At 42.9% G+C, this 26,826-nt stretch overlaps 1 protein-coding gene, 1 non-coding gene and 1 pseudogene across 4 annotated transcripts in view; 2 read left to right on the top strand and 1 right to left on the bottom strand.

Annotated features, from left to right (window-relative positions):
- Positions 1-26,520, top strand: part of KLHL6 (kelch like family member 6) — a 60,078-nt gene extending 33,558 nt beyond the window's left edge. For 2 of the 3 annotated variants that reach the window (XM_027586375.2, XM_027586377.2), the window contains exons 3-7: positions 4,335-4,784; positions 13,653-13,890; positions 19,044-19,246; positions 21,062-21,275; positions 22,619-26,520. In XM_027586375.2, the coding sequence (XP_027442176.1) occupies positions 4,335-4,784; positions 13,653-13,890; positions 19,044-19,246; positions 21,062-21,275; positions 22,619-22,920 (1,407 nt within the window). In that variant the 3' untranslated portion in view covers positions 22,921-26,520. Of the gene's footprint in view, positions 1-4,334; positions 4,785-13,652; positions 13,891-19,043; positions 19,247-21,061; positions 21,276-21,475; positions 22,591-22,618 lie in introns of those variants that run through there. The other variant, XM_027586376.2, reaches the window with a different exon arrangement.
- LOC113918155 lies at positions 11,723-12,717 on the bottom strand (annotated as a pseudogene).
- Positions 20,037-20,139, top strand: LOC113919125. The gene has a single exon (XR_003518852.1). It is a non-coding gene; the product is annotated as a small nucleolar RNA U13 (small nucleolar RNA).
- Positions 26,521-26,826: the final 306 nt, after the last annotated feature.

The raw sequence follows: 26,826 nt of genomic DNA, 5'->3' as shown, positions 1-26,826 counted from the left end.
CTGGTTGATGGCCTCCTACATAACAGATGTTCAATACACATTCTGGAAATTAACAGGTGGATGAATGAAGGAATGAATGATTTCTGGGTGGGGAGGGATACTTTGGATCAATGTTTCTAACAAATCTGAGCTCCAGTACTTGGTGTGATTCTCTTTCATGGTTTCCTTCTTTGCTCATCAGCAGTCATTAAGCAGGGGTAGGAATTAGCACCTTGTCGGCCAAGCCTTCCTTTGGGCAAATCAGATTATTGAAGCTCTCCTTGGTGAAGTGTGCAAATCATGGTTGACATCTGCCAAGCCCTTGTTCTGTGCACACTCTGTTTGACCTGAGGTAGCTTGAAATGGTCTAAAAACATGTATTTTTGGAATCAGATAAGACTGGTTCAAATTTTAGCTCTACCTCTTATTAGCTTTAAGTTTCTGAGGAAATTACCTCACTTTTTTGGATCTCCTTTCCTCATCTATAAAACAGGAATGACAATAAAAATCTACTTTAAGTGTTATGAGGATTAAATTATCTGGGTAATATAAAGGGACTGGCATATAGGAGTTGTTGTTTTATTCTTTACATTTTATTTTATTTTCTCATTGTGTACTTGCAAATCACCAGGAAGTATTTATTTTATTTTTTCTGATTTTAAAAGCAACCTCACTGGGGTGCCCGGGTAGCTCAGTTGTTAAAGTGTCTGCCTTCAGCTCAGGTCATGGTCCCTGGGTCCTGGGATTGAGCCCTGCATCTGTCTGGCTCTCTGCTCATTGGGGAGCCTGCTTCTTCCTCTGCCTACCCCTCCCCCTGCTGGTACTCTCTCTCTCTGATAAATAAATAAAATCTTAAAAAAAAAAAGCAACCTTATATGGGGGCGCCTGGGTGGCTCAGTCGGTTGGATGTCTGACTCTTGATTTCGGCTCAGTTCATGATCTCAGGGTCATGAGATCATGCTCCACTTTGGGCTCTGCACTGGATGTAGAGCCTGCTTGGGATTCTCTCTCTCTCTCTCTCTCCCTTTTCCCCTGCACCCTCCCCCTGCTCCTGTGTTCTCTCTCTCTCTTGCAAAAACATAATAATAAATAAAATAAAAACAGCAACTTCATGCTCAGTGTAGAACATTTGTTCTAAACAGCAAAGTCTAAAAGACAATTTAATAACTTTATAAAACTGCATTTGAGATAAACGTGGATAGCATTTTGACACGTTACCTTCTAGTGTTTTCTCCATTCATGAGAAACCTTATTTTATTTATTTATTTCTATGAGAAACTTTATTTTAAATAGAGAATTCTGTCACATGGCACACAAAGCAAGGGAGTACAAATAGATGAACAGTGAAAAGTAAGTCTTCCTGGGGTGTCTGGGTGGCTCAGTTGAGCATTTGCCTTCGGCTCAGGTCATGATCCCAGCATCCTGGTATCAAGCCCCGCATCGGGCTTCCTGCTCAGTGGGGAGTCTGCTTCTCCCTCTGCCTGTGGCTCCCCCTGCTTGTTCTCTCTCTCTCTCTCTCTCTGTCTGATAAATAAATAAAATCTTTTAAAAATAAGAAAATAAATAAATAAATAAAAGTAAGTCTTCCTTTCTACCCTGACCCCAGCTACCAGTTCCCCTCCTCAGAGACAACCACTGTTACCAGGTTCTTGGGTGGCCTCCCAGTGACAGTTTACATATTTTGAAAATTTATTAATTTTCATATCATCTTCTTCTCATGCAAACACTGGAATAGTGTACCTGCTGTTTGCGCTGGAGGCTGCTACAAAAGTGAGTTCCCTTTCAGTGCTCGTAGACACCTGTGGGCAGAGCCACATAGGGTTCTGGTGACAGGTTCTGAGGGCTCAGCAAGTCTTGGTCTTGATTGTATATTTTTACTTTTTGAACTGAAAATCTGCAAACAACTGAACAGGTGTTAGAATTCTCAGTCTCAACCGTTTCTACTGTTGCTCATGCGAGGAGTAGATCTGCAGGCGATGGCTGGGGCCAGCAAACAGAGCAGTCTGAGGCCAAATTCAAGCTTCTCCAGCATTTCATTGACCCTTAGTCAATGTTTTCTAAACTGACAACTAGAATGAGTGTTCTGACATGGAAAGATAATATGTTGCAATTGGGATTGACCCAAAAATCCTAGAATGCTCTGGAGTGAAGGCTGGAGCCTAAATCAATATGGTTCACTCTAAGACCAGCCCTACCCCCACCCCCACCCTTCAGGCCTTACAACCCTGCTACCCTCAGCTCATCACTGGAGTGTCTTCTCTGCAGGTTACACCCCGTTGGATGCAGGTCTGTCCCATCCAGACTCTCACTGGGCTATCTGACTGCCCTCAGACCGGCCCTACCCACCAGGTCCTCTCCACTCAGCCTTCCTCTTTCCCTCCTGTTAATTAATTCATCAACCCAAGAACACTGAGAACTTGACCCGTTACTGGCCCGTGGACAGGAAGGGGAGATAGGAAGTTAGACTTGTTCAAAGTTAAGCTCCAGAGAGCAGTGAATAAGAATGAACTGATGCATTTGAATATTGTACACCTTAAACTAATATAACACTGCATGTGTTACATTAAAATAAAAAAAAAGAATGAACTGATGCATTTGAGACACCTCATCTATAAAATGAATATTAAATAATATAATGGATATGACAGTGCTTTGTAAATGGTTAAGTGCTGTATAAGCATAAGGGACTCATATTTTTATAAGAATGATGATAATTTAAAACTAAGATATGGAAACCAACAATTTTACAAATGAATTTTTAACTTACAAAAGTGCTACTTACTGATTTTAGAGGATTTTTAAAGTATATTTAAAAAGTAAGGGAAATTCTCAGAGTCTTATTAGGAAGTGTGGTACCTTACATTATTTATACACTATCTTCCCTTTCTATCCTTATGGGACTGTGTCTATGGGAGGATTATTTTTCCCTTGGCAACAAATTTTGCCACATGACTTACTCTGACCAATTGAGTGTGAGTGGAAGTGGCACATGCAACTTCCGAGCTGAAGTCTTAAGAGCCTTGTGAGTCTCTGCCATCTTTTTTCTCTTCCTGTCACATCTCAGCTCAGGGCTTTTCTGTCATCCTGGGCCTTGGAATGAAGACCCCTGTAGGACATATAATGTGAGTGAGAAATAATTATTTATTCTTGTCAGCACCTGAGATTTGGGGGTTATTTGTTACTGCAGCATAAATTGTGCTAAGATACTGATATACCGAGATATAATAACTGTTAATATTTTGATGTATACCCTTCAGTCTTTTTTCTGTGCTAATATTCTATATATCTATTTTTAAGATTTTATTTATTTATTCGACAGAGAGAGAGAGCGAGAGAGAGAACACAAACAAGGAGAGTGGGAGAGGGAGAAGTAGGCTTCCCGCGGAGCAGGGAGCCCGATGCAGGGCTCGATCCCAGGATCCTGGGATCATGACCTGAGCTGAAGGCAGACGCTTAACGACTGAGCCACCCAGGCACCCCAATATTCTATATTTTTTATAAAAATAGGATCATAATGTACCTATGATTTTGTGAAGTGCTCTTCTCATTTCATCTGCAAATATTTTGTATATATCTCTAAAACACAAGGATTCTTCTTTAAAAAAAAAGGTATTTATTTGGCAGAGAGAGACACAGCGAGAGAGGGAACACAAGCAGGGGGAGTGGGAGAGGGAGAAGCAGGCTTCCCGCTGAGCAGGGAGCCCGATGCGGGGGCTTGATCCCAGGACCCTGGGATCATGACCTGAGCCGAAGGCAGATGCTTAACGACTGAGCCACCCAGGCACCCCAACACAAGGATTCTTCTTGAAACATAGTCACAATACCATTATCACACTTAAAATGAACACTATTCCAAATAAGGTCCAGACTTTGCATGAGGTTGATGTGTCTCTTACATCTCTCTTCATTTCTAGGTTCCTCCTCCCGGTCTTTCTCTCTCTCCTTTACCCCCTTGTGATGTATTTGTTGAAGAAACTGAGCTGGTTTTTCCATAAAGTTTCTCACAGTCCAGATTTTGCTGATTGTATATTCCCATGGTGCCATTTAACGTGTTCCTCTTTCTGCTATATTTCTTGGAAACTGATTAAATTGAGAGGCTTGATCAGATTCAGTAAACAGATATTTAAACTCAATACATTATGAGCATTTTCTATATCATTTAATATTCTCTTACATGTCATATTAATGACTACAGAGTTGCCAAAAATAAGAATGTACATCATTTCTTTAGCTGATCCCCTACTGTCAGTCATTTGGATTGTTCTAAATTTTTGCCACTACACATGACTTGCTGATAAGGCTCCCTATGGACTAATGGTTTTCTGGCCTGATTTGCCTCCCTTCTGGTCTCTTAGTTCCTGCGGATGGTAGATGCCTGCGCCAGCTTCCTAACAGAAGCCTTGAACCCCGAAAACTGTGTTGGAATACTGAGGCTGGCGGACACACACTCCTTGGACAGTCTGAAGAAGCAGGTTCAAAACTACATCATTCAAAACTTTGTGCAGATTCTGAACTCTGAGGAGTTCCTCGAACTTCCCGTGGATACTCTATACCACATCTTGAAGAGCGATGACCTCTATGTAACTGAGGAGGCTCAGGTGTTTGAGACTGTGATGAGCTGGGTCCGACACAAACAGTCAGAACGACTCTGCTTGCTCCCCTATGTCCTTGAGAATGTGCGCTTGCCACTTCTGGACCCGTGGTACTTTGTGGAGATGGTGGAGGCAGATCCTCTTATCAGACAGTGCCCAGAGGTCTTCCCGCTGCTTCAGGAAGCCAGGATGTACCACCTTTCAGGCAATGAGGTGAGTTGACGATGAGCGACCCTGTAGTTAAGCGGCAAAGTAGAGGAGTCAGCAGCCTCACAGAAGTATAGGTGAGGCTGGCTTACCAATCCTTAGGAACAGCATGGAGAAGAAGACACTGCACTGTTCATGGTTTGAGTCAGGCAGTTCCAGAAGCCCTGGATTTCTGATCTGTAAAATGGGGCTGATACTATATTATAAACAGCTACTGAGAGGACTGAGTGAGATAGGAAACCACTCAGCACATCCTTCCTCTTCCCAGTGCATAGGGTGGAGGTTGTTGGGGGTGACACACACAGGACAGAATGTGCCCTGTCTGGTCGCCATCCCACAGGAGTACTGCTTTCCTCGTTTGCCCTCTCTGGAGAACCGTGAGTCTCTTGGATATCCTATGATGTTACCTTGGTTCAGATTGTCATTGTTTCCTTCCTGAATTTCTGAAAATTCCTCAAAACTCATTGTCCTGCCCTCAGTCTGGCCTCCCTCCAGTTCATTCACCAGCTGGATGATCTAAAACTCAAGCCTAATTATTGTGTTCTTGGGCTTACCCTCTTCACGGCTCCCCATGACTCTCAGGGTAAAGCCCACACACTTCCTGCCTCTGCTCCCAGAGCCACGCCTCACCTACTTCACCTCCCACCCACTTCTCTAATGCCACCTCCAGCCTCTCCCTCCTGCTAGGCTCCTAATGCACTGCTTGCAGTTCCTCAAAGTCAATGTGCTTTTTCATCCACTAATGCAGACTAATGTTCAAGTGCCCTTTTCCTCTCTCCATCTAGCTGACTTCTACTCCAGCTGCAAAAAATTAAAGCATCACCTTCTCCAGAGACCTCTCTCATTCTCATAGCACCTGGTGCATTGCTGTGTCGTAACACCAGCCACCACATGGTAACCATTGACTTCCTCATCTGTAATTGTCTCTATACTAGCAGATTGTTATGGTCAGAAAAATGTATTATTGGACTTTTCATCTCTAGACCTTACGAGAATCCTTGGTATAGAGTAAGCGATTGGTAAATGTTGAATAAATAAATGGGTACCAAGATGATGAATACACATATCATTTGGATGTATTTGGTTCTCCTTAACAACTCCTGAAGAAATGTTTTATTCAAAACTTCATAAATACAAAAATAGGCTTAGTGGAGAGGAACAAAACCCTCAGGAAATAATAATATAGGGACAGTGTGTTAAGTTTATACACGTGGGCACACACACTTATATACCACTGTACAATAGTTCTAGGATAGGCTTCCAAACCTTCATTAGGCCATTGATAGATCCTAGCCACAAGTGGTTTAGAAATTGTCTGTATGAGGCCCCTGGAGCCTCCTTCTTTTCTTGTGCGTCCTTTTCTAGTTCTGTGTTGTCCTCAGATCTACTGTCATTGATTCACTCTGTAAATATATCCTTAAACGTTTGGTAGAATTTACCAGTGATACTATCAGAATCAGTGAGTTTTGGGGGTTTTTTTTAAAGATTTTATTTATTTATTTTAGAGAGAGTGAGAATGCAAGTCGGGGAGGGAGAGGGACAAGCAGATTCCGCACTGAGCACGGACCCCGATGTCGATCTCACAACCTTGAGATCATAACCCCAACCAAAATCAAGTCTGACATTCAACCGACTGAACCACCCAGGTGCCCCAGGAGTTTTCTTTGTGAGGTTTTTAACTACAAATTGTATTTCTTTAATAGATATGGGGCTATCTATTTCTTCTAGAATGCACTTTGTTAGTTTGTGTCTTTCGAAGAATTTCCCATTTCATAGAAGTTGTGGAATTTATTAGCATAAAGTTGCTCACAGCATTCCTTTATTATCCTTTTAATATCCGTAGAATCTATAGTGATGTCACATCTCTCATCCAGATATTGGTGGTTTATGTCTCCTCTCTTTTTTTCTTGGTCAGTCTGGTTAGAGGTTTATCAATTTTATCAGTTTTCTCAAAGAAACAGCTTCTGGTTTCACTTGTTTTTATGATTTATTTCATTTACTTGTGTCTGGTCTTGATTATTTTCTTTCTTCTGCTTACTTTGGGTTTAATTTTCTTTTATTTTTTTAAAGTGGACGCTGATGGGGCACCTGGGTGGCTCAGTCGGTTAAGAGTCTGCTTTCGGCTCGGGTCATGGTCCCAGGGTCCTGGGATTGAGTCTCACATCGGGCTCCCGATGGGGAGTCTGCTTCTCCCTCTCCCTCTGCCCCTCCCCACCATTCATGCTCTCTCAAATAAATAAATAAAATCTTAAAAAAATAAAAATAAAGTGGAAGCTGAAGTCATTGATTTGAGAACTTTTTTTTCTAGTATTGTCAGTAGTGCTATAAATTTCCCCCTAAGTACTACTTTAACAGCATCCCATATATGTTAATAATCTATACTTTTATGTCTGTATGTATGTATGTATTTTTTGCAAATAAATTCTGAACACCAGCTCTGTGCCAGATATGGCACCAGGCACTACAGAAACAGTCTCTGCCTTATGAAATTTATGGTCTGTCAGAGAAGCCAAGACAGTAAGCGAATGAACGGTGATGAGTAGACTGATGGAGGGAGTTCAGGCAACCATATGGGTCCTACCCTATGCTGGATATGTGGGTCACTCGCAGATGGCTCAGCACTGGGTATCAAAGCCCTCATAAAACTGCAGACAGTGTCTGTCTCTGCAGCTGCTCTCAGTTTAGCATTCAAAGTACAGAGTCTTGATCAACTACGCTTCCAATAGTCTAGCTACTTTTATTTCTGCTTCCTGTTTCCTAAGTCCCTGAAATGCAGGTGATAAAGGTTTTCTGTTGATATAAAATATCTCTGCTCTGCCTTCTGCAAAATTGCTGCTATGAAGTATGTGTTCTGACTTTGGTATTTGCAGTGTGGGGGAGAGTGGCATCATGAGTTTTGGATTTAGGAAAAGAGAGAATTCTGATATCTGGAAGATTTTCCAGTGGCAGGACATGGACTTTGCATTTAGGCAGATCTGAGCTTTAATCTTGACTGCACAATTTACTATGTGACCTTGGGTAAGCTACTTAACTGCTTGAAAGCTCTGTCCTGACCTGTAACATGAAGATAATAATGCCTACCAACTGTTACAATTGTTTTGAGAAATTAAATAGGATAATAAATGAGATGTGGTTAGCACAGTGTCTGGTGCATGGTAAGGCTCCACAAGTGAAGACTGTTCTCATTCTTTCTCAATTCCTTTATGGTGCACTATTTCTCACAACCAAGCATTTTCTTTCTCTGAAGCTAAGATTTCTCTTTTCTTTTTTTAAAAAGATTTTATTTGTTTGTCAGAGAGAGAGTGAGCATAAGCAGGGGGAGCAGAGGCAGAGGGAGAAGCAGGCTCCCCGCTGAGCAACAAGCCTCATGAGGGACTCTATCCCAGGACCCTGGGATCACGACCTGAGCCAAAGGCAGACACTTAACCGACTGCACCACCCAGGCGTCCCAGATTTCTCTTTTCATTGTGTCTAAGAGTTGCTGCTTTATTGTCCCAAATCCTCAGGGCACTTTCTCATTCCCATTTTACAGTCTGGGTAACTGAACCAAACAACCACTGTGATCTTCGAATCGAGGTTTCACTGCCAGTTCATTCCCTGAAACTCCCTGTCTGCTCACTGCTTGAATGATCTTGGGTTTCCTCCTGGTAATAGTGGTGTAAGTCTGGAAGCTACTCTCTGAACACACTTTTCCCCTTAACCTTCCTTTTTCAAACTTAAAACCTTCTTGTCCTATCATCATCTCCCCCTTTTAACTGTATTTTAACTGTATTCCTCCTCTAAGCTCATGGAGGCGGCAACAGTGGGAGATTTTAGAACCCTAAAAGCGGACGTCAATCTACATTTGATTTAGAAGTGGTAGCTAGTACCTTCATTGAGAGAAATCTTTGGGGGCACAGATAGTTTCCCCTCTCTTTCATTGCCTCCTAAGTTTCCAGCGACCACCTTGATTTATACCAAAGGCTGCTCTGACATGTGTGGTGTTGCTCACTCCTGAGTGAGGCAGAGAGTCACCCCTGAGGACAGCTTTGTTGAAGCAACACGGTCACTTCTGTTGGTCCCCTAGTATAGGCCCTGTTAATGAATAGGCAGCAAGGTGCAATTGTCTGTTCTATTTTTAACAATCTGAAAAGACACTGGTTAGGGCTGATTGTTGCATGTGATTCACTGGAAACCCTCCTATGTGTCTGCAACAAACTTGCACATCTCTGACTTCAAGACTGGCCCTTGTCATGCCTTTGGGGTTAATATTTTGTCAAATGTAGCTGAATTTACATTTGACAATAGTGCCACCTGGGAGTTCTGTGGTGCCAAGTGATAAGTCAGGTCTTAATACCCAGCAATTCCATCAACTGGAGTGTTGTATTAGTTATCTATTGCTGTATAATAAATTGTCCCCAAACTTCATAGTTTACATTTATTGTTTCACAGCCCACAGGAATCTAGGCCTGGTTTAGTTGGGTGGGTTCTTGTTCAGAGTCTCTCATGAAGCTGTAGTCAAGCTGTTGGCAGGGGCTACAGTCATCTCAAAGCTCAAACAGTGTTGGAGGATCAACTTCCAAGCCCACTCACAGGATTGTTGACAGGTGTCAGTTCCTTGCTGGCTGTTGGCTGGAAGCATCCGTTTCTTGCCAGGTGGGCCTGTCCATAGTAGCTGGCTTTTCCAGAGCAAATGGCCCCAGAAAGACTGAGAGAGCCGTCAAGATGAAAGCTGTAGTGCTTTTTATAACCTAGTTTCAGCAGTGGTAAACCATCGCCTCTGCTGTATTCTACTAGAATAGAGGCCTCCCCTGGAACAATATTGGGGGGACAACATAAGATGTAAATACCCTGAGGTGGGGATTGCTGAGTGCTGCTGTGGAAGCTGGTTACAACCGTGATCTAGGCTGGGAAAAAGTCTGTATCAGGTCCTGGGATACCTAGGTCTCCTATTCATTCATTCATTCATTCATTCATTCAACAAATGTTTATAGAAACCCACAATCTCCAAGACTATTCTTGGTGCAGAGGATCCATTGGAGAATAAGGGCTGTTTCTGTCATCAGGGACCTTATAGTAAATTACAAAGAAGTAGAAAAACTGCTGTGATGGGGAAATTCAGGACTGTGGGAACATGTATAGAAAGTCAAGAATGGCTTCTTAGAGGAAAGGACAAAGGGACATTACAAATAATGCTAATGACTTAAAGGGTAAGTGGATGGGGAGGTGGTGTGGGAAATCAAGGACAGATATTATGGGGGGATCCAGATAGCAGGTAGGAATGCACGGGTTTCTTTTTTTTTTTTTTAAAGATGTATTTATTTATTCATTTGAGACACACACAGAGAGAGAGAGAGAGAGAGAGAGAGCACGAGCAGGGGGAGAGGCAGAGGGAGAAGCAGGCTCCCCGCTGAGCCAGAAGTTGGACATGGGGCTCCATCCCAGGACCCTGGGATCATGACCCGAGCCGAAGGCAGATGCTTAACCATCTGAGCTACCCAGGCGCCCCTTGGAATGCAGGGGTTTCAATGGGAGCAGAGTCATCCACAGCCCAGGACTCAGGAATGGGGTGCCAGGCTGGGAATCAGGAGTAAGATCACAGCTAGTCCAGTCCCCTACTGGCCAGCAGGCTATTGAGGCAGGAGGGCAGCCACCGTGAAGAAGATGGGGACCTCAGAGGAAAGCTGAGGCCTGGCTTTCAGAGCTGGAATAAAGGTCACACAGGGACCAATTCTGGGAGGCTAGGGCTGTCCTCTAAGTGTTGCTCCACAATTCCTAATCCTTTTGAAAGGACCACATTGGTCCTGGAGGTTGCATCTGAACTGTGGGGAGGGGAGATTTAGGGGCATGAACCAGGGCAGATAATGGGAAAGAAAATCACAGAGTGGCAAAATTTGTGTTTGGTGCCAACTCATTGCTCAGATCCTGTCCTGCCAGCTTGGTATCCTCCCAGTGACTCCAAGTTCCCAGGCCCACCCCTCCCACCCTTATCCCAGCTGTCTGCTCCACTGTCAGTGCCCTCAGATTCTGCCCATTGCCCCACATACATCCCCCACTTCTTTCTGCCGACCTCCAAAGGAGAGCCCGATGACACACTTTATGGCCATGAATTGAGGATGCAAAATTTACTGTATCTGACTCTTTGATACAGAAAACCAAAGTCTCTTATGGAAAAGTAGAGGTTGGGTGTTGGCTGGTCTGCTTACTTGTGACCATTGATTGGATTCACCACTTGAGGGGGCAGTTTTTGCTACTGTAACTTGTTAGTCACATCTGTGGTCAAGATTGAAATTTCTTTTTTTTTTTTTTTTCATTTTTACTGCATCTTTACTTGTACATTTGTTCTTAGGTTGCCTAAAACATTTAAATACAAATTAAAAGGAGTGTAGCAAAAATAATGAAAGCAAACAGCAGGTAGCTTTACAAATAATGGAATGTGAACCGTTTCTGCCCTTATCCAGAGTAAATTGGGTCACAATTAAAGGAACACTTCTGCAACTGTAGTCAAAGGTGTGCACATTGAAGAATATTCCACAAATACTCATGGTTCAATATGTAATATCTACAGAATACCCATTTCTACTACAGCCTTGTAAGTGCTCCAAACCTTAAAGTACCCACAAAAACTACACCTGTATCTGGAACCAATTATCCCTTTTATTCCCCACCAGGACAAACCAATATGTAGGCAGTTTTCTTTGCTTAGACATGGAAGCAGTTTTAACACTGGCCCTTGTGAAGCCACAATGTACCAAAAGTACTATGCCAAACATTTATAACTAGTATAAAAATTCCACATCCCCATATTGGCCACCTCAAGATGAAAACAGATAACTCCCTAAATGTTAACTGGCTCTACTCCCCTAATATTCAACATAAAAACCACATGGGAAATATAGAAATTCAAATAGAAGTAACATAAACCTGTCATAAATCATAAACAAAAAACTATTTGTGGGACAGCATGGATGACAAATGGTCTACTGTGTAAATTTTAGAATGAGGCAGACAAAAGTTGGAAGGCCGGTTAATTTTCCCCTCCTTCTCCTGCTTCAGCTTCGTCTCCTTGGGTGTCCGATGTCCACAATGTCAAGTTGTCTCTCAGTAATTGCATTATTAGCGTGCTGTCTTTGTAGGACTCTTCACTTAATGTATCAAGTTCAGCAATGGCTTCATCAAAAGGTGTCTTTGCAAGAGAGCAAGCTTTCTCCGGGGAGTTCAGAATTTCGTAATAGAACACAGAGAAGTTAAGGGCCAGACCCAATCTAATAGGATGTGTTAGTTGCATTTCCTTTTTGCTGATTTCAAAAGCTTCTTGGTATGCTTGTTGTGACTGATCCACAATCCCTTTCTTGTCATCACCAGTGGCAACCTCAGCCAAGTAACGGTAGTAGTCTCTTTTCACTTTCAAATAGAAGACTTTGCTCTCTGCTTATGAAGCATTGGGGATCAAAAACTTTTCCAAAAGAGACAGTACATCATTGCAGATATCTCTTAGCTCGGTCTCAATTTTCTCTCTGTATTCTCAAGCCATCTGCTGTTTTTTCTCAGCACCTTCCGTCTCTTGCTCAATACTTGAGACGACCCTCCAAGATGACCTACGGGCTCCTACAACATTTTTATAAGCGACTGAGAGAAGATTCCTCTCCTCATTGGATAATTCAGCTCCTTGCTCAGTTACAGACTTCATGCAGGCTGCCATGTCATCATATCGCTCAGCCTGCTCAGCCAGTTTGGCCTTCTGCACCAGCTCATTTTTATCCATGACTGGATGTTCTGTGTCCAGAGTGGGTGGCGGCAGACGGACGGGGGCTCAGCAGTCTCTGGGCGGCAGTGGCGAGGCTGAGACTCTGTCCGTCAAGATTGAAATTTCAAATCCTGTGTGAGGTCAGCCTGACCTTGCAGGCTGCTTTGGTCATTGGGAAATGGGTGCTATCTCCCATCAGACCACCTGTAGAACCTTCCCCACTGAGCCCAAGGGATGGATGGAACCAGGAGGAGGGCAGCTCTCCCTTTTCCCTAATAATGCCAATATGCCATCTCTAGCTTCTCCTACTGCCATGACTATCTATTAAGGGCTGTGCCTATGCCAGGTGCTCTGCTCGTCCCTCATCCCTCTACATCACAACCGCATGAATGCTCACAATGACTTGATGACACAGAAATGATCTCAGGCATTTATGGAGATTGTGTTGCTTCTCCAAGGTCACACAGCCACAGGTGGTGAAACCAGGACCAAACTCTGGGTGCTTGACTTTCAAACCTCTGTTCTTTCAGCTGGTTTCAAATATCTGTGATGTGGATTTCTTTGCTTGTTCAAGGCTCTGAAGGGTCATATCTTTGATGTTGGGACCCAGTCCTCCAACATTCCTTGCCACACCATGCTCCCGTTTGGTTCTTTTTCCCTAAGTCTCCAAGTGCTCTGTGTGCCTACCGTCAGGACTTCTTTTTCAGAAGAGATCTAGTGGTGAGCAAAGTCTGGGATATCATTAAGAAATTGAAACCAGGAAGGGGTGGAAGGTGGCCAGAAATGAAATTCCAAGGTTCAAGCCTTCAGACCGGGCGGGAAGGGTGAAGTGCATTTGATGGTAAACAGACCAGGACTTCTTAAGATAGCAGCAAAAGCAATAATAGGTAAGCTTTGTTGAGTATCTATTATACCCTGGGCCCCTTGTAAGCCAGGCACATTACATATATGATACCATTTCATCTTCACCACAGACCTATGAGGTAGTTACCACTAAAGTCCCCATTACACAGATGATGGAGCTGAGGCTCAAGGTGAGGTCACATGGTGGCAGAGTTGGGAACTGGGCTCTGCTTGGTTTGGCTCCATAGCCTGGGCTCTGAACCTCTGTGTCACCCTGCCTTTATGTACTTCCATTGGTTTTCCAGATCATTTCGGAGCGCACCAAGCCCAGGATGCATGAGTTTCAGTCTGAGGTATTCATGATCATTGGTGGCTGCACGAAGGATGAACGGTTTGTGGCGGAGGTTACCTGCCTGGACCCCCTGCGGCGCAGCCGCCTGGAGGTGGCCAAGCTCCCCATGACGGAGCATGAGCTGGAGAGTGAGAATAAGAAGTGGGTGGAATTTGCATGCGTGACATTAAAAAATGAGGTCTACATCTCAGGTAAGCAGGAGTCACATGATGCCAAAGCAAGCCCCCAGTGGCACTATGCATTTCCCGAGTGAGAGCCAGGCAACCAACTTAGAAGAATTACTGTGAATGGCGATGGTCTAGCTCTGACTGGATCAGCACGTGGGAACCAGGAGCTCAGGTGGTCTTATCTTGGAAAGCGCATTCTTACTTAATGGACCCTAACCTGTGAGCAGTATTATACTAGGATCTGGGGGAGCAGGCAGACAGGTCCGGTCTTTAATGGAAAAGGAAAAAGGAAAGTGATACTAGAGTTTATTTGGTATTTGCTAGAGGTGTAGGACACTGAGCTGGGCACTGGGTAATGAATAAAAATGTCTGCTCTTCTCCCCAAACCTGAACCCTCACCTCAAGTTTACTGTCATACCTTTAGATGCTCCAGTAGCACACAGTACTTTGTCATTTCTCACTTCTAAGTTATTTGCTTATTTATAATTACATGGCGCCTGATTCCCATTAGTCCTTAAATTCCACGAGAGTCAATACTGTATTGCCAGTACCTGGCACTGCGCCTAGCTACTAGTAAATAATAAATATTTATTAAGTGACAAAGTCTCTACCATCTTTAAAGCACAGTAGATGAATTTACACTTTGGTGGTATTTAATCATTTGCCTCACACATCAACTCTCTAGGGTAGATGATTTTAATCTCCAGTTACAAATGAAGAAAATGCAGGCTCTGAAGGATTATAAAATGTATCTGAAGATAAGTCACACACTGGTAAACATCAGGCAGGGTTCCAACCCAGGTTCTCTGAGTCCCATATCTCCCCAAGACATCAAAAGCCAGCCAGCTCTTCTTGGGTAATGAAGAAGAGGAGACAAGCATCCTCTGTCCTCTCTCGGAGGCTTTCTCTAATCTGAACTTGTTTGGGGAAGAGCTTCTTCCCAGAACTGGCATCCTCCAAAACCAAGGACAGGTCCGTTCTTCCCTGGGTATGTTAATACCATAGATTAGGTAATAACCCTTATTTATCTTGTAGAAATATTTTTTTGATTGTTGTAGAAGATTCAAATAATAGAGTGTAAAGTAGAATATGGCAGTTTCTCTGTGCCATTACAATCTTCTGTGATTTAACTTTTTTACAAAAATAATTTTATATTGGCTTAGAGTAAGTAATGCTAGTTGCTGTCACAAATGCTAAATCTCAATGAATTATTGCAATAGTATGTCGGGGGAGTGGACCTGCTTCACTGAGTCATTCGGGGACCTAGGCTCCTTCCATCTGATGATGCTGCCTTTTTCCACTCGTGGCCTTCCAGGTTGATGCATTTCAGGAAGAGGGAGATACTGAATGAGTTGAGAAGGCACACCTGCTCATAACAGCCTCAGCGTGGATGGGAGGCATCAATCCGCTCACATTCAATTGGCAACAAGTAGCCACACGGCCCCCTGCACCACCAGCCCCCATGCAGGCGGGCTAGGAAATGTAGTTTAGCTCTGTGCGCAGGAGGAAAAGACAGGTTTGGCAATCACAGTCAGTCTATGTCACATACACTACACGTTATTCTAGTTTGTCCTTTCCCTCTCTTAGATTTGTTGTTGTCTATTGAAAAATGATACAAGCAATGCATGAAGGCAGGCTTGCTACACACAGTTAAATCACAGAAACTTATACTTCAATTAACAATCTATTTTGGACATAATTACATGTTGATATAATGAATCTATCATATGGATTAAGTCTATTGAATGAATGAAACACAATTTTTTTAACTTTTATTTTCATAATGGAAAAAATACTGCAATAGGCATTTTATTTTATCTTAGTTTTTTAAGGATTTTATTTATTTATTTTAGAGAGGGGGGAAGAACAAAGGGGGAGGGAGAAGGACAAGCAGACTCCCCGCTGAGCGCAGAGCCCCATGCAGGGCTTGAACCCCTGACCCTGAGATCATGACTGAGCCAAAATCAGGAGTCGGGTGCTCAACCGACTGAGCCACCCAGGTGCCCCATAATAGGCATTTTAATACACATATATTTATGAACTTGTGCTGCTCTTTGGAGAAATTCCTGGAGGTGGTCATAAGATACGTCAATTTAGAATTTTTGTAGATATTGTTAAATTGTCCTCCAGAAAGTTTGTACCAATTTACAGTTCAACAAATGTTGAACAACAGTGCCCATTTTCTACACCCTTGCTAATATTTTTTATTATCAATTACATTTTTAATAGCTAGAATATTTAATTAATTAATGATGTTAGCATATTTTCATATATTTATTAGCTAACACTTTATTTTTAAAAAATTGTATATTCCTACACTTGTCTTTCTATTGGATGTTTGTCTTTTTATTAATTTTTTGGAGCTCTTATTATATATCCTTTGCTATTTGTATCGCAAATAGTTTCCCTCAGACTATGATTTTCTTTTAACTTTGATTTATATTGTATATAGTAACTTTCTTTCCTGTGTGATTCTGTGTTTCATGTCATGCTTAGAAAGCCCCTCCCCACCCCGAGATCATCAACATCTTCTCCTATATATTCTCCAGTTATTTTTATACCATTTATTTATTTTTTTAAATTTTTTATTGTTATGTTAATCACCATACATTACATCATTAGTTTTTTTAAATTTTTTATTGTTATGTTAATCACCATATATTACATAATTTGTTCTGGTGTACTGTTCCATGATTCATTGTTTGTTCACAACACCCAGTGCTCCATGCAGAACGTGCCCTCCTCAATACCCATCACCAGGCTAACCCATCCCCCCACCCTCCTCCCCTCCAGAAACCCCAGTTTGCTTTTCAGAGTCCATCATCTCTCCTGGTTCGACTCCCCCTCTGACTTACTCCCCTTCATTCTTCTTCTCCTGCTATCTTCTTCTTTTTCTTTTTTCTTAACATATGTTGCATTATTTGTTTCAGAAGTACAGATCTGTAATTCAACAGTCTTGCACAATTCACAGCACTCACTATAGCACATACGCTACCCAATGTCTATCACCCAGCCACCCCATCCCTCCCACCCCCCACCACTCCAGCAACACTCAGTTTGTTTCCTGAGATTAAGAATTCCTCATATCAGTGAGGTCATATGATACATGTCTTTCTCTGATTGACTTATTTCACTCAGCATAACACCCTCCAGTTCCATCCACGTCGTTGCAAATGGCAAGATCTCATTCCTTTTTATGGCTGCATAATATTCCATTGTTATACCATTTATTTTTGAATTTTATTTTAACCATAATGTGAAAGAAGGTTCTAACTTAATTTTTCTCCAAATAAATAGCCAGTTGTTCTAATACCATTTATTTAATGATGTTTATATCTTTCAGTCTCTTCTGTATTCATTTCATTCAGTTTGATTATCTGATGCCAATACCATACTGCTTTCATTATCATAGCTTTTTACTGTATTTTGATGTTTGCTAGGAAAGCCTTATTCATTCTTTTTAAAAAGTTTCTTAGAAATTTTTCCAAATTTACTCTTCCAAATGAAATTTAGAATGATCTCTTCAAGTTCCCTGAAAAGTTCTGAAGGCACTGAATGTATCAATTAACTTGGGGAGGGTTGACATCTTTGCAATAACCTGTCTTCTCATCTATGCACATGAAATGCTTCCCACTTAATCAGGTCTTCCTTTACATCTTGAAGTAAAAAAATCATCGATTTTTTTTAATACAGTGTACATACATTTCTTTGAAAGCATGTAGTTATTTTATAACTTTTTTTAAAAAAGATTTTATTTATTTGAGAGAGAGAGTGTGTGCGTGCACGTGTGAGGTGGGGAGGGGCAGAGGGAGAGAATCTTAAGTAGGCTTCCCGCAGACTTCCAACACAGGTGGGGCTCAATCTCATGACCCTGAGACCATGACCTGAGCTGAAATCAAGAGTCGGACACTTAGTTGACGGAGCCACCCAGGCGCCCCTATTTTATAACTTTTGACACTACCTAAATGAGATCAATATCACACACACTGTTTTGAATAGAGACCTCTCAAATGTATACAACCCAAGGAAAAATGGTTAAACTATATGAACAAAAAATACATGGAAGAGGAAGAAGCTCAGTTTCCCTAGCAGCCAGGAAAAACCAAACTATGACAGTACTTTTCTCCATCAGCCTATAAAACAAAACAAACCAAAAAAAAAAAAAAAAAAAAAAACGCTCTTAATATATGCTGTGGGTAGGGTGGGGGAAGGTCAACCAGAACAGCTGTGGAAGGCTCTTTGGCAACACCTATAAAAATTCAAAGTGTGTGTGCCCTTGACTTAGAACTCACTCTGGGCTCTACCCTAGAGAAATGCTTACCCAGAACACAGAGCATCATCAGTGATACACCTTGGCCTACTAGTGCACATTTATAAGTCTGAAAAGTACATCTTTTGCTTTAAGTAGTTGGTGGTACTCTGTGCTGATGAGGAATGGAAACACAAAGCTGATAAAATATTTTATTAAAGTCACCAAAAAAGTCAGTTCTCCTTTGTCTTGGTCTCTCACCCTAACTGAATTATGTATTTTCTGTTTATTGAGAGAGTGGTCTTGAAAAAAATATTTACCAACTCATTCTCAAATTACCTATTGTGCACATCTCATTCTTTTATAAAAAAAAATATTTAACAATAGGATTAAATTCCACTTATGTTTTTTGTATAGATTGGAGATTTGAACTGAGACAATTTTGTAAGATTTCTTGGTGATTTTTCCAGGTTTGTATTTGTGTAAATAAGTAAGCAAACAGAACTTAAGTTGCCTTCTAATTTGGCTGTTGGTCAAGGACCTACCATCCCCACACGCAATCATCCAACCTCACCTGACCTGCCTTACTTCCTTTCCCTTGGCTGCACAGACACGGAGTCCAGGCACCTGCTGGCCCCTACCCACCCACATGGACGTGGGTGCTGATTTCCTGAAGACTTCTCTGAACCCAACTCATTCAGCCACCTCTTCCCTGAACTCTCACAGCACAGAGGTGACACACGACACAGTCCTGGTACACAGTTCACCCCACCCTCACACTGGCTCTCTCTATCCCTCTGTGTTGGCTCTGTCTCCCCAACCAAACGACACACACCTTCACAATTTCTTAAGGACTGTGGGAAATTATGGGACAAGCTGTATTTCTGACACATCTGGTGGTTTCTTAAATGCTCTGTATCTCTTCTAGGTGGCAAAGAAACACAGCACGATGTTTGGAAATATAATTCTTCAATCAACAAATGGATTCAAATTGAGTATTTGAACATAGGCCGCTGGAGGCATAAGATGGTGGTGTTAGGTGGCAAGGTCTATGTGATTGGAGGTTTTGATGGCTTGCAGAGGATCAACAATGTGGAGACCTACGATCCCTTCCATAACTGCTGGTCAGAGGTATAGGAGATTTCCTTCTTTTTTTTTTTTAAGATTTTTATTTATTTATTTGAGAGAGAGAAAGAGCACAAGCAGGGGGAGTGGGAGAGGGAGAAGCAGGCTCCCTGCTGAGCAGGGAGCCCAATGCAGAGCTCGATCCCAGGACTCTGGGATCACGACCTGAGCCGAAGGCAGAGGCTTAACCGACTGAGCCACCCAGGTGCCCTATGAGTGACTTTGTATTACTACTTCAAAGCTTAAAAAAAAAAAAAAGTATATGCCAATGTAGGTATATGGCTTTCTGATTTCTCTGCTCGCACTGAGAACATTGTTGGTGGCTCTGAGCTTCCCTCCTGAAAGGAGCCATTGCTTCAGCATTGCTGATCAGGTCACAGAAACAGCTTCCTTTCGGGTGGGGAAGCTCTGTGTGGGCAAGAACCCCAGATGGAGAGGGGAGGCTTGGTCCTAACCTCGGTCTGCACGTCTTAGCTCAGAATCTCTGTCTCCTCAGATGCCATCTGTTGTCTCCACAGTGGGCCTACAGGGATCCCTTTACTACACTGTTTACTGAGTCAGAGTCATTTGGTAGTGTTTAGAGGTTAGCCCTTATTTATTTGCCTATTGATCATGAACCATTTATATGCTGCTTGTAAGACTTTAGCAATTCAACCTTAGGTGTATATCATTGCTAATCAGTGGGCATAAAGTTTCAATTATGCAAGGTGAATAAGCTCTGGGGATCTGCCTACAGATAACAGTACTGCATTTTATGCTTAAAATGCATTTTATGCCTAAAAATGTGTTAAGAGAGATCCTTTTGTAGTTCATAAGCACGATGATGTCGTGTTCACGCCGTTGTGTGACACGTGCCTCCCTCAAACCTTGTTACAACCTTGGCACATTACCCTCTGATGTGGGAAAAAATTTGCTAAGAGAGTAATCTCATGTTAAGTGTCCTTACACTAATAATAATAATAATAATAAAAAGTAAAATGAACTTAATTCCTGTATCTTCAGGTTAGGCCCAATCTCAAATTTTCTTTCTCCTTACCAGGTCATATGTCAGAGTATGTTCCACTTTGGGGAGTATAAAACATGATCATCAGAGGCACAGGCAAAGGTAGCCAGGTCTTCATGGCATCCAGCCAAGATCTGTCAACCTGAAAACTGCTATATAGCCCTTAATATTTATGGGGGTGCGCCCCAGATCTGCTCAACTTGTCAAGTCCCATTACAGAGTTGCTCCATGACCTAAGAGGGCCATGTCAGTGGATAAGAGGCTCTGGGAAGTGCCCTTGAATGCTGTGGGGTTCACACAAATCTTCATGCTACCCCAGAGTGGGAGTCTGCTTATCTATGGCCGCCTGAAACCCTTATACCAGCTTTTCTTCCTAGATGTAAGCAATATGGCCAATACCTGGCATATAGTAGGCACTCGTATTTTTTAAATGAAAGAACACATGAATGAATATAAATATGCATGTTTGAGAAAGCATTTTCCTCCAACATTGGCTGGTTTCATCTGTATAAATGTTTATTCCTATGTACACCTTTTCTCCCCTGATAGCTGGACTTTGGAAGAAACAGGCTGGAAACATCCATCACTCAGCCTGTTCTAGCCTGTCCTGAGTCTGCAGGGAGGGTGGGAAATACATGCTTTGACCTCTCTGCATCGCAAAGGGAGTCAAGCCCACAGGCTTTGTGACTTCAGGCAAAGGATGCCCAGGCTTGTGTCCCCTAGCTCCTGGCCTGTGTGCTGTGAGCCGTGGCAGCAATCTGGGAGCAGTCTGTAGCTGTGGGGCTGACAGCTTCTCCCGGTGCCCTGTGCCTCTGCAGGCAGCGCCCCTTCTCGTCCACGTCAGTTCCTTCGCAGCCACCAGCCATAAGAAGAAGCTCTATGTGATTGGGGGCGGACCCAATGGGAAACTGGCCACAGACAAGACTCAGTGTTATGACCCTTCAACTAATAAATGGAGTTTAAAGTCGTCCATGCCAGTGGAGGCTAAATGCATCAATGCAGTCAGTTTCCGGGATCGCATCTATGTTGTTGGTAAGTGAATGAATGGCATCTTATTTATCTGAGGCCCCCCACCCATGCAGTCTTGCAGGTAGATCAGATAAGGCCCTCCTGGGAACTCACAGATTCCTGGGAGATGTGGGTGAAGTTGAAAAGAAAGAGAAGATGGGATTGGTCCGGGCCTTGGTGGAATTTACCTTCCAGTCCTGGATACAGAAACAGCCCACTTTTAGGGGACATACAAAGCAGACTGACAGCTGGGCCCAGTGGACGAGCCGGAAGTTGCTACAGGAACGAAGCATATTGTAAACATTAGCAAATGTACAGAAATTGAAATGTGCACAGTATATATGGTAAGTGACTGATAAATAGTAGCTATCATCATTTCTTATTTTGTGTTCATGGGAATTTTACTCTTTCCACTTGCTTTGGGGGCTCTGAAAAGTTGCATTTAGCCAAAAGGAAAGCGTGGCTGGCCAGACCAGAGTTGGCATGTAATTGTTAAGGATGATGGATCTCAATCCTGACTACTCATGAGAATCACCTGGGGAGCTTTTTACAGAAATACGCATAGCTGGAGCTTACCCCAGACCAGTGATATCAGAATGAGAAGGAGGATGCTGGCCAACAGTGCAAGGTTTTTCTAACGTGCAGGTGATTTTCCCGGGCAGCCATGATTGAGAGTCACTGATTTAAGGAGATGCCAAAAATATGTAACTCCAGTAAATAAGAGCTAATCAGAAAAGGCTTCCTGGAAGCAAAATACAGGAAGAGATTAAGGAAAAACCCCTTCTCACCCTTGCTTCAGGTTTCCTGTATCTGTATGGTCAGTCTCATGACTTCAAAGCTCATCTTAAGATGGTGACGTGGACTGGTGTCCCAGGTCATGCTCAGTCTACAAAGAGATGTCACTGCCTCTAGTCACTGCCATGTGTTGATAGCTTCTATGCACCAGGCCTTCTGCAGGTGCTTTATACGCATGGTTCTTCTCATGTCTTAAAACCACCACGGTCTCAGGGCTTATGGTTACAATAAAAACGTGGCAGAGCTGGGATGACAAGCTGAGTGCACCCAATGTACCAGGTGGTATTTCCTCCAGGGAGCAGTCTTAGGGTACATTTTGGCACCACGTGAAGCCAACTGTCCTTTCGCACGTGATTAGCGCCTGGCCACAGAGTTTAAAGGGCTCTGCGAAGTGTTTCTAGCATGAGACTTACTGCCCTGCATACCCACTCAGCTTCCCGGAGAGCCACGAATCTACCCTTTCTATTAGCAAGATGGTGGATTTGACCGAGCAGAAGTAGGATTTTTGTGGGTAAAGGGGAAGAAAACCAGAAGAACAGCGAGATGCCCACCGTGTTTCCCTTCCTCTTCAGGAGGGGCCATGAGAGCGCTGTACGCCTACAGCCCCCTGGAGGACAGCTGGTGCCTGGTGACCCAGCTCAGCCACGAGAGGGCCAGCTGCGGCATCTCGCCCTGCAACAACCGGCTCTACATCACCGGGGGACGGGACGAGAAGAACGAGGTCATCGCCACCGTGCTATGCTGGGACCCTGAGGCCCAGAAACTAACGGAGGAGTGCGTCCTGCCCCGGGGGGTGTCGCACCACGGCAGCGTCACCATCAGGAAGTCTTACACCCACATCCGGAGGATCGTGCCCGGGGCTGTGTCGGTGTGACTGCACGAGGGCGCCGGGCAGGGCCACGGGGGCTCGGGACCAGGTGCCAGGAGACCTTCCTCCTCATCTGTCGCCGGGTTCGTGCCACTAAAGACAGCAGGCTGGGCTTGAGCTACAGGCCCTACACCTGGGCTCCCTGTGGCTTCCCGTGGCACTCCTTGGAAGTCACAGCTTTGGGACACTTGAGACCAGCCAGGAATGTTTGCGTGACCTACCTCAGGAGGAAAGAAGAAGAATATTTAACATTCAGGACACACCTGTCCCATGCCAGGTTCTGTGCCAGGCACTTGTGTATATCAATTCATTTAACCATAACGACCTGGTGACTGGATATTATCACTTCAGTTTTACAGGCAAGGAAACCGAGTTTCAGGGAGGCTAAGGGCTTTGCCCCTGGTCACTCTGATTGTAAGTAGCTAAGCCAGGAATCTAAACCCAGGTCTTTCCATTGCAAGGTCAGTGGCGTTCTGTCATGCTGTCTATCTCCGAGTAGGAAACAAAAACTGGCTCATTTTTTGTTCTGACACGTTTGCTAAAGGATTCACTCAGAAAGGCAGGGAAATAAAATTGTTTCTTTTTGTTCTTTTTTTCTTCTATTAGAGCCTTCAACTCCTTGTCAAGAGTGTTTCATATGTTGTTCTCTCTGACAGGACCGGGAGATGGGTCTGGGAAGACCTATATGCTTTGAAAGAGATAAAAGACTTTTCCCCCATCAAAACCTCTATTTCTTATATGTACCTTATAGAGGTACATTCAGACCAGAACTGTCATCCCCAGACAGAATTGTACCTTCAGCACAGGGCACTGGCCTGGCCTCTTCATGTCCAATACCTGTATTGCAATGTAGAAAGGATTTTCCAGAGACTCAGAATACTATTTTTTTTTTTTTAATGTAAACATCCCTCCACTGCTGACCACTGCAGGAATGGCTGATTCTTTTTGAACTGTATATTTTCTACCTTTTAGACTGTGATTTGAGTCCTTGTCACCTTCCTGGAACCTTAGTTTTCAGGATCCTTTGAAGCCCTTCTATTTGGTTTTCGGATCAGTCTGGCACAATTTGGACTCAAAGAATGGAGTCTGTCCTTCACTCTAAGAGATAGAGCTTTCAGATGAGCTCACTGGAAATTCATTCTAATCCCCAAATTGGGGAAACAGATTAAGAGATCCTGTTTCATGTGCCGTACTTAAAAGCAACAACAATGGTAACGACATAGTAACCGCATTACCCAGTGTGTTTTATTTTCATCATATGATTTCAAATCTCTTTACAGAGTTTTATTTCATGGCAGATGCGGCAGATTGTGCTTGTACTTCTGAGTAGTTTGGGAAGTTAGAGGTATTAGAGTGGATAGCGCGTTGAATTTTCATAGATAAGTTATGGTTAGAAGAGGCTAAAGTTCAAAGCTGATTTAAAAAAAAGACTTGGAACATTGCAAATGAGATTTCTATGTATGCTTAGGTCATTGAGAATAAATATAAACGCATGTCGGTGTGTGAAAAGCTCTGTGCCTAGGGGTCAGGTTAGGTTTAGCTCCCTGCTCCGAAAAGCAGGATGGGAAAATACAAACATATTTGTGGAAATTTAGAACACATTACAGTAAGTGATGCACTTACTCATGAGCACTAATAATCTTAATGAAGCTTTCAACTGAAACAATTTAATCTAGTTCCATTTAGCAAACATTCAAGGTGTTCTTTCTGTTTGTCAAGCCTTGGGGACGCCAATGAATAAGACAAATTCCCCCCAACCAAGAAACACTCAAACCGGTAAACAGGCCACGAGTCGACATTATAATTTTTCTTTTCATCAAGTTAGAGAAAAATGAGATGTATGAGGTTACATCCATGTCTTTATTGCCCTCCCAGTGGTCATCTTGAAAAGCTGTGCTCTTGGGTCAATGATGTGGCCATTGCTTACATATTTGACTTTTTTGAGATCACTTTCAGAAACTATTTATGAGCTAGAGAAATCATTTTCCCAAGACCATTTCAGGGAAGAACTTCCAAGGAGGCTATCTAATGACAACATCAGTGGCATATGCAGAGAGGTCCCCTCAGAAAGGGAGTGTCCCTTGTCATGGCAGTCCTTTGATAAGAGTAATTGCAAATTTTGCGCCCATCAGTGGATCAGCCCTACTCTGGGAAAATGTGGATTTAGGATCTTTGTGTTATAAATCTGGTTCTAACAGCAGGACCCAAGTATCAGGACTAGTTCAGAATATAAATGAAGGCAAGGGAAGGATTCAGTGTGATATGTCACCAGATATGCAGGTGAATTGTAAAATCTCAGGAGCCTGGCTCTCAAAAAATAGAGATTCTCAATAATGGCATGGGTTGGCAGACAGTTACACCTGTTAAGGCTGTACAGAATTCTGCACTTAAAGCTGCCAGTCAGCTTTAAGAAGAAGAAAAGAGTTCAAGTAATTTGGGGAAACTTTAAAAGCATATCGGGATTTAAGCTTCTAGGCACTAGCCAGGGATGGAAGCTCTTAAAATCTAATTTCCATTCACAGATAATCAAAAATTTAGTTTGTGTAGCTGTCATAACCCATCCCACCAGCAGGGGGATGAGGCAGAGCGGTGCCCGATGAGCCAGAGGCAAAGGGCCCAGGGACTGAGGCAGGGCATGTGGCTCATCTTGGCCCAGCAGACTGGATCTGGAAGAAGGTCGTGTGAGGGAACAGAGCGCCCCTGGCTGGGAGGAAGAGGAGGTCAGGTTTAAGGATACAGGTCTAGAAAATGATATCATGGTCCCTAGAGTTTGTGAGCTTGACTCCATTCTCAAAGGCAAGGGAGATGAGGAACAGGTGGTTCAGGCAAGTGGGTTCCAGGAGAAGAGAGGCACAGGTTCAAACAGGACTGGCAGCCAGACCCACTTTTTGGGGTGCTCTGAGCTGCTTGGCTGGGTCTCCTATTTTACTGGACCTAAAGAGAATAAGGCCCAGAGGCTGTGATGGGATGGAAACTGTAGGAGAGGTTAAAGGACCCCAGTTGCCACGCTGATCTGAAATGGGCAGGGAGCTAAGCTCTCCTGAACATAAACAGGTAAGTGTTCTTAGCCGTCACCACATTCTGCAATCAGTGGCTTCAGGAAACACACACACTCACACACTGCCCTTGAACTCAAACTGTGCTCTCAGGGAGATACAAATATCGTTTGCTTATAGCTGTGAAACTATAGCTTTGCTATTTATAAAAGCACTTGAGGTACTGTTGTCATTTACGAATCCTACTTGATTTTGAAAAAGAAAAGTACTCAGAGTTTTCAAAGTGGGTAAATACCACTGGAATTTCTTATAGAAGGTCCTAACTTGGGGTTGCAAAATCATTTTTTCCCTTAACATCTGATTTGAGTGTTGTATTAGATCTCATAATCTGAAGAGCCATCCTTCATGGAAATCCACAAATATCTCACATATGGCTCTTGCAAAACCAATTTTGACAGGCTGAATTTTCATATTTATAGGTAAAAGAGTTGATGCTTAGTTGACCAAATCCTTTAAGCATTTTGGTTACGTGAATTTGTATTTTTTTAAACCATCAAACTAAGGATATTGTTTATACATAAATATACCAATAAAGTTTGTATTTATTCAATAACATGTGGAATGGATAAGAATGTGTTTTACACTAGGTGAATTTTTTTTTGCTTGTTTTAGTTGATATGAGTAAGTGGTATCTGAATAGAAATTAATTTAGGAGGTGGAAATTTAAAATATTTCGGTTGGCTCAACAGGGTTTCAATAAAATCATAGAATAGAATTGATCAGAGGTGGTCTATAGAATGGTAAAAAAGTAGACAGCTTTTCCCTCCCTGAAGTCTCATTGCCTCTTTGTTTTTTTTATTTTTTTTTAAATTTATTTATTCATGAGAGACAGAGAGAGAGAGAGAGAGAGAGAGAG

Source organism: Zalophus californianus, chromosome 1, assembly GCF_009762305.2.
Source record: "Zalophus californianus isolate mZalCal1 chromosome 1, mZalCal1.pri.v2, whole genome shotgun sequence".
Taxonomy (NCBI): domain Eukaryota; kingdom Metazoa; phylum Chordata; class Mammalia; order Carnivora; family Otariidae; genus Zalophus; species Zalophus californianus.
Note: the sequence above shows the minus strand (reverse complement) of the source record. Positions and strands in the feature narration are given on the sequence as shown.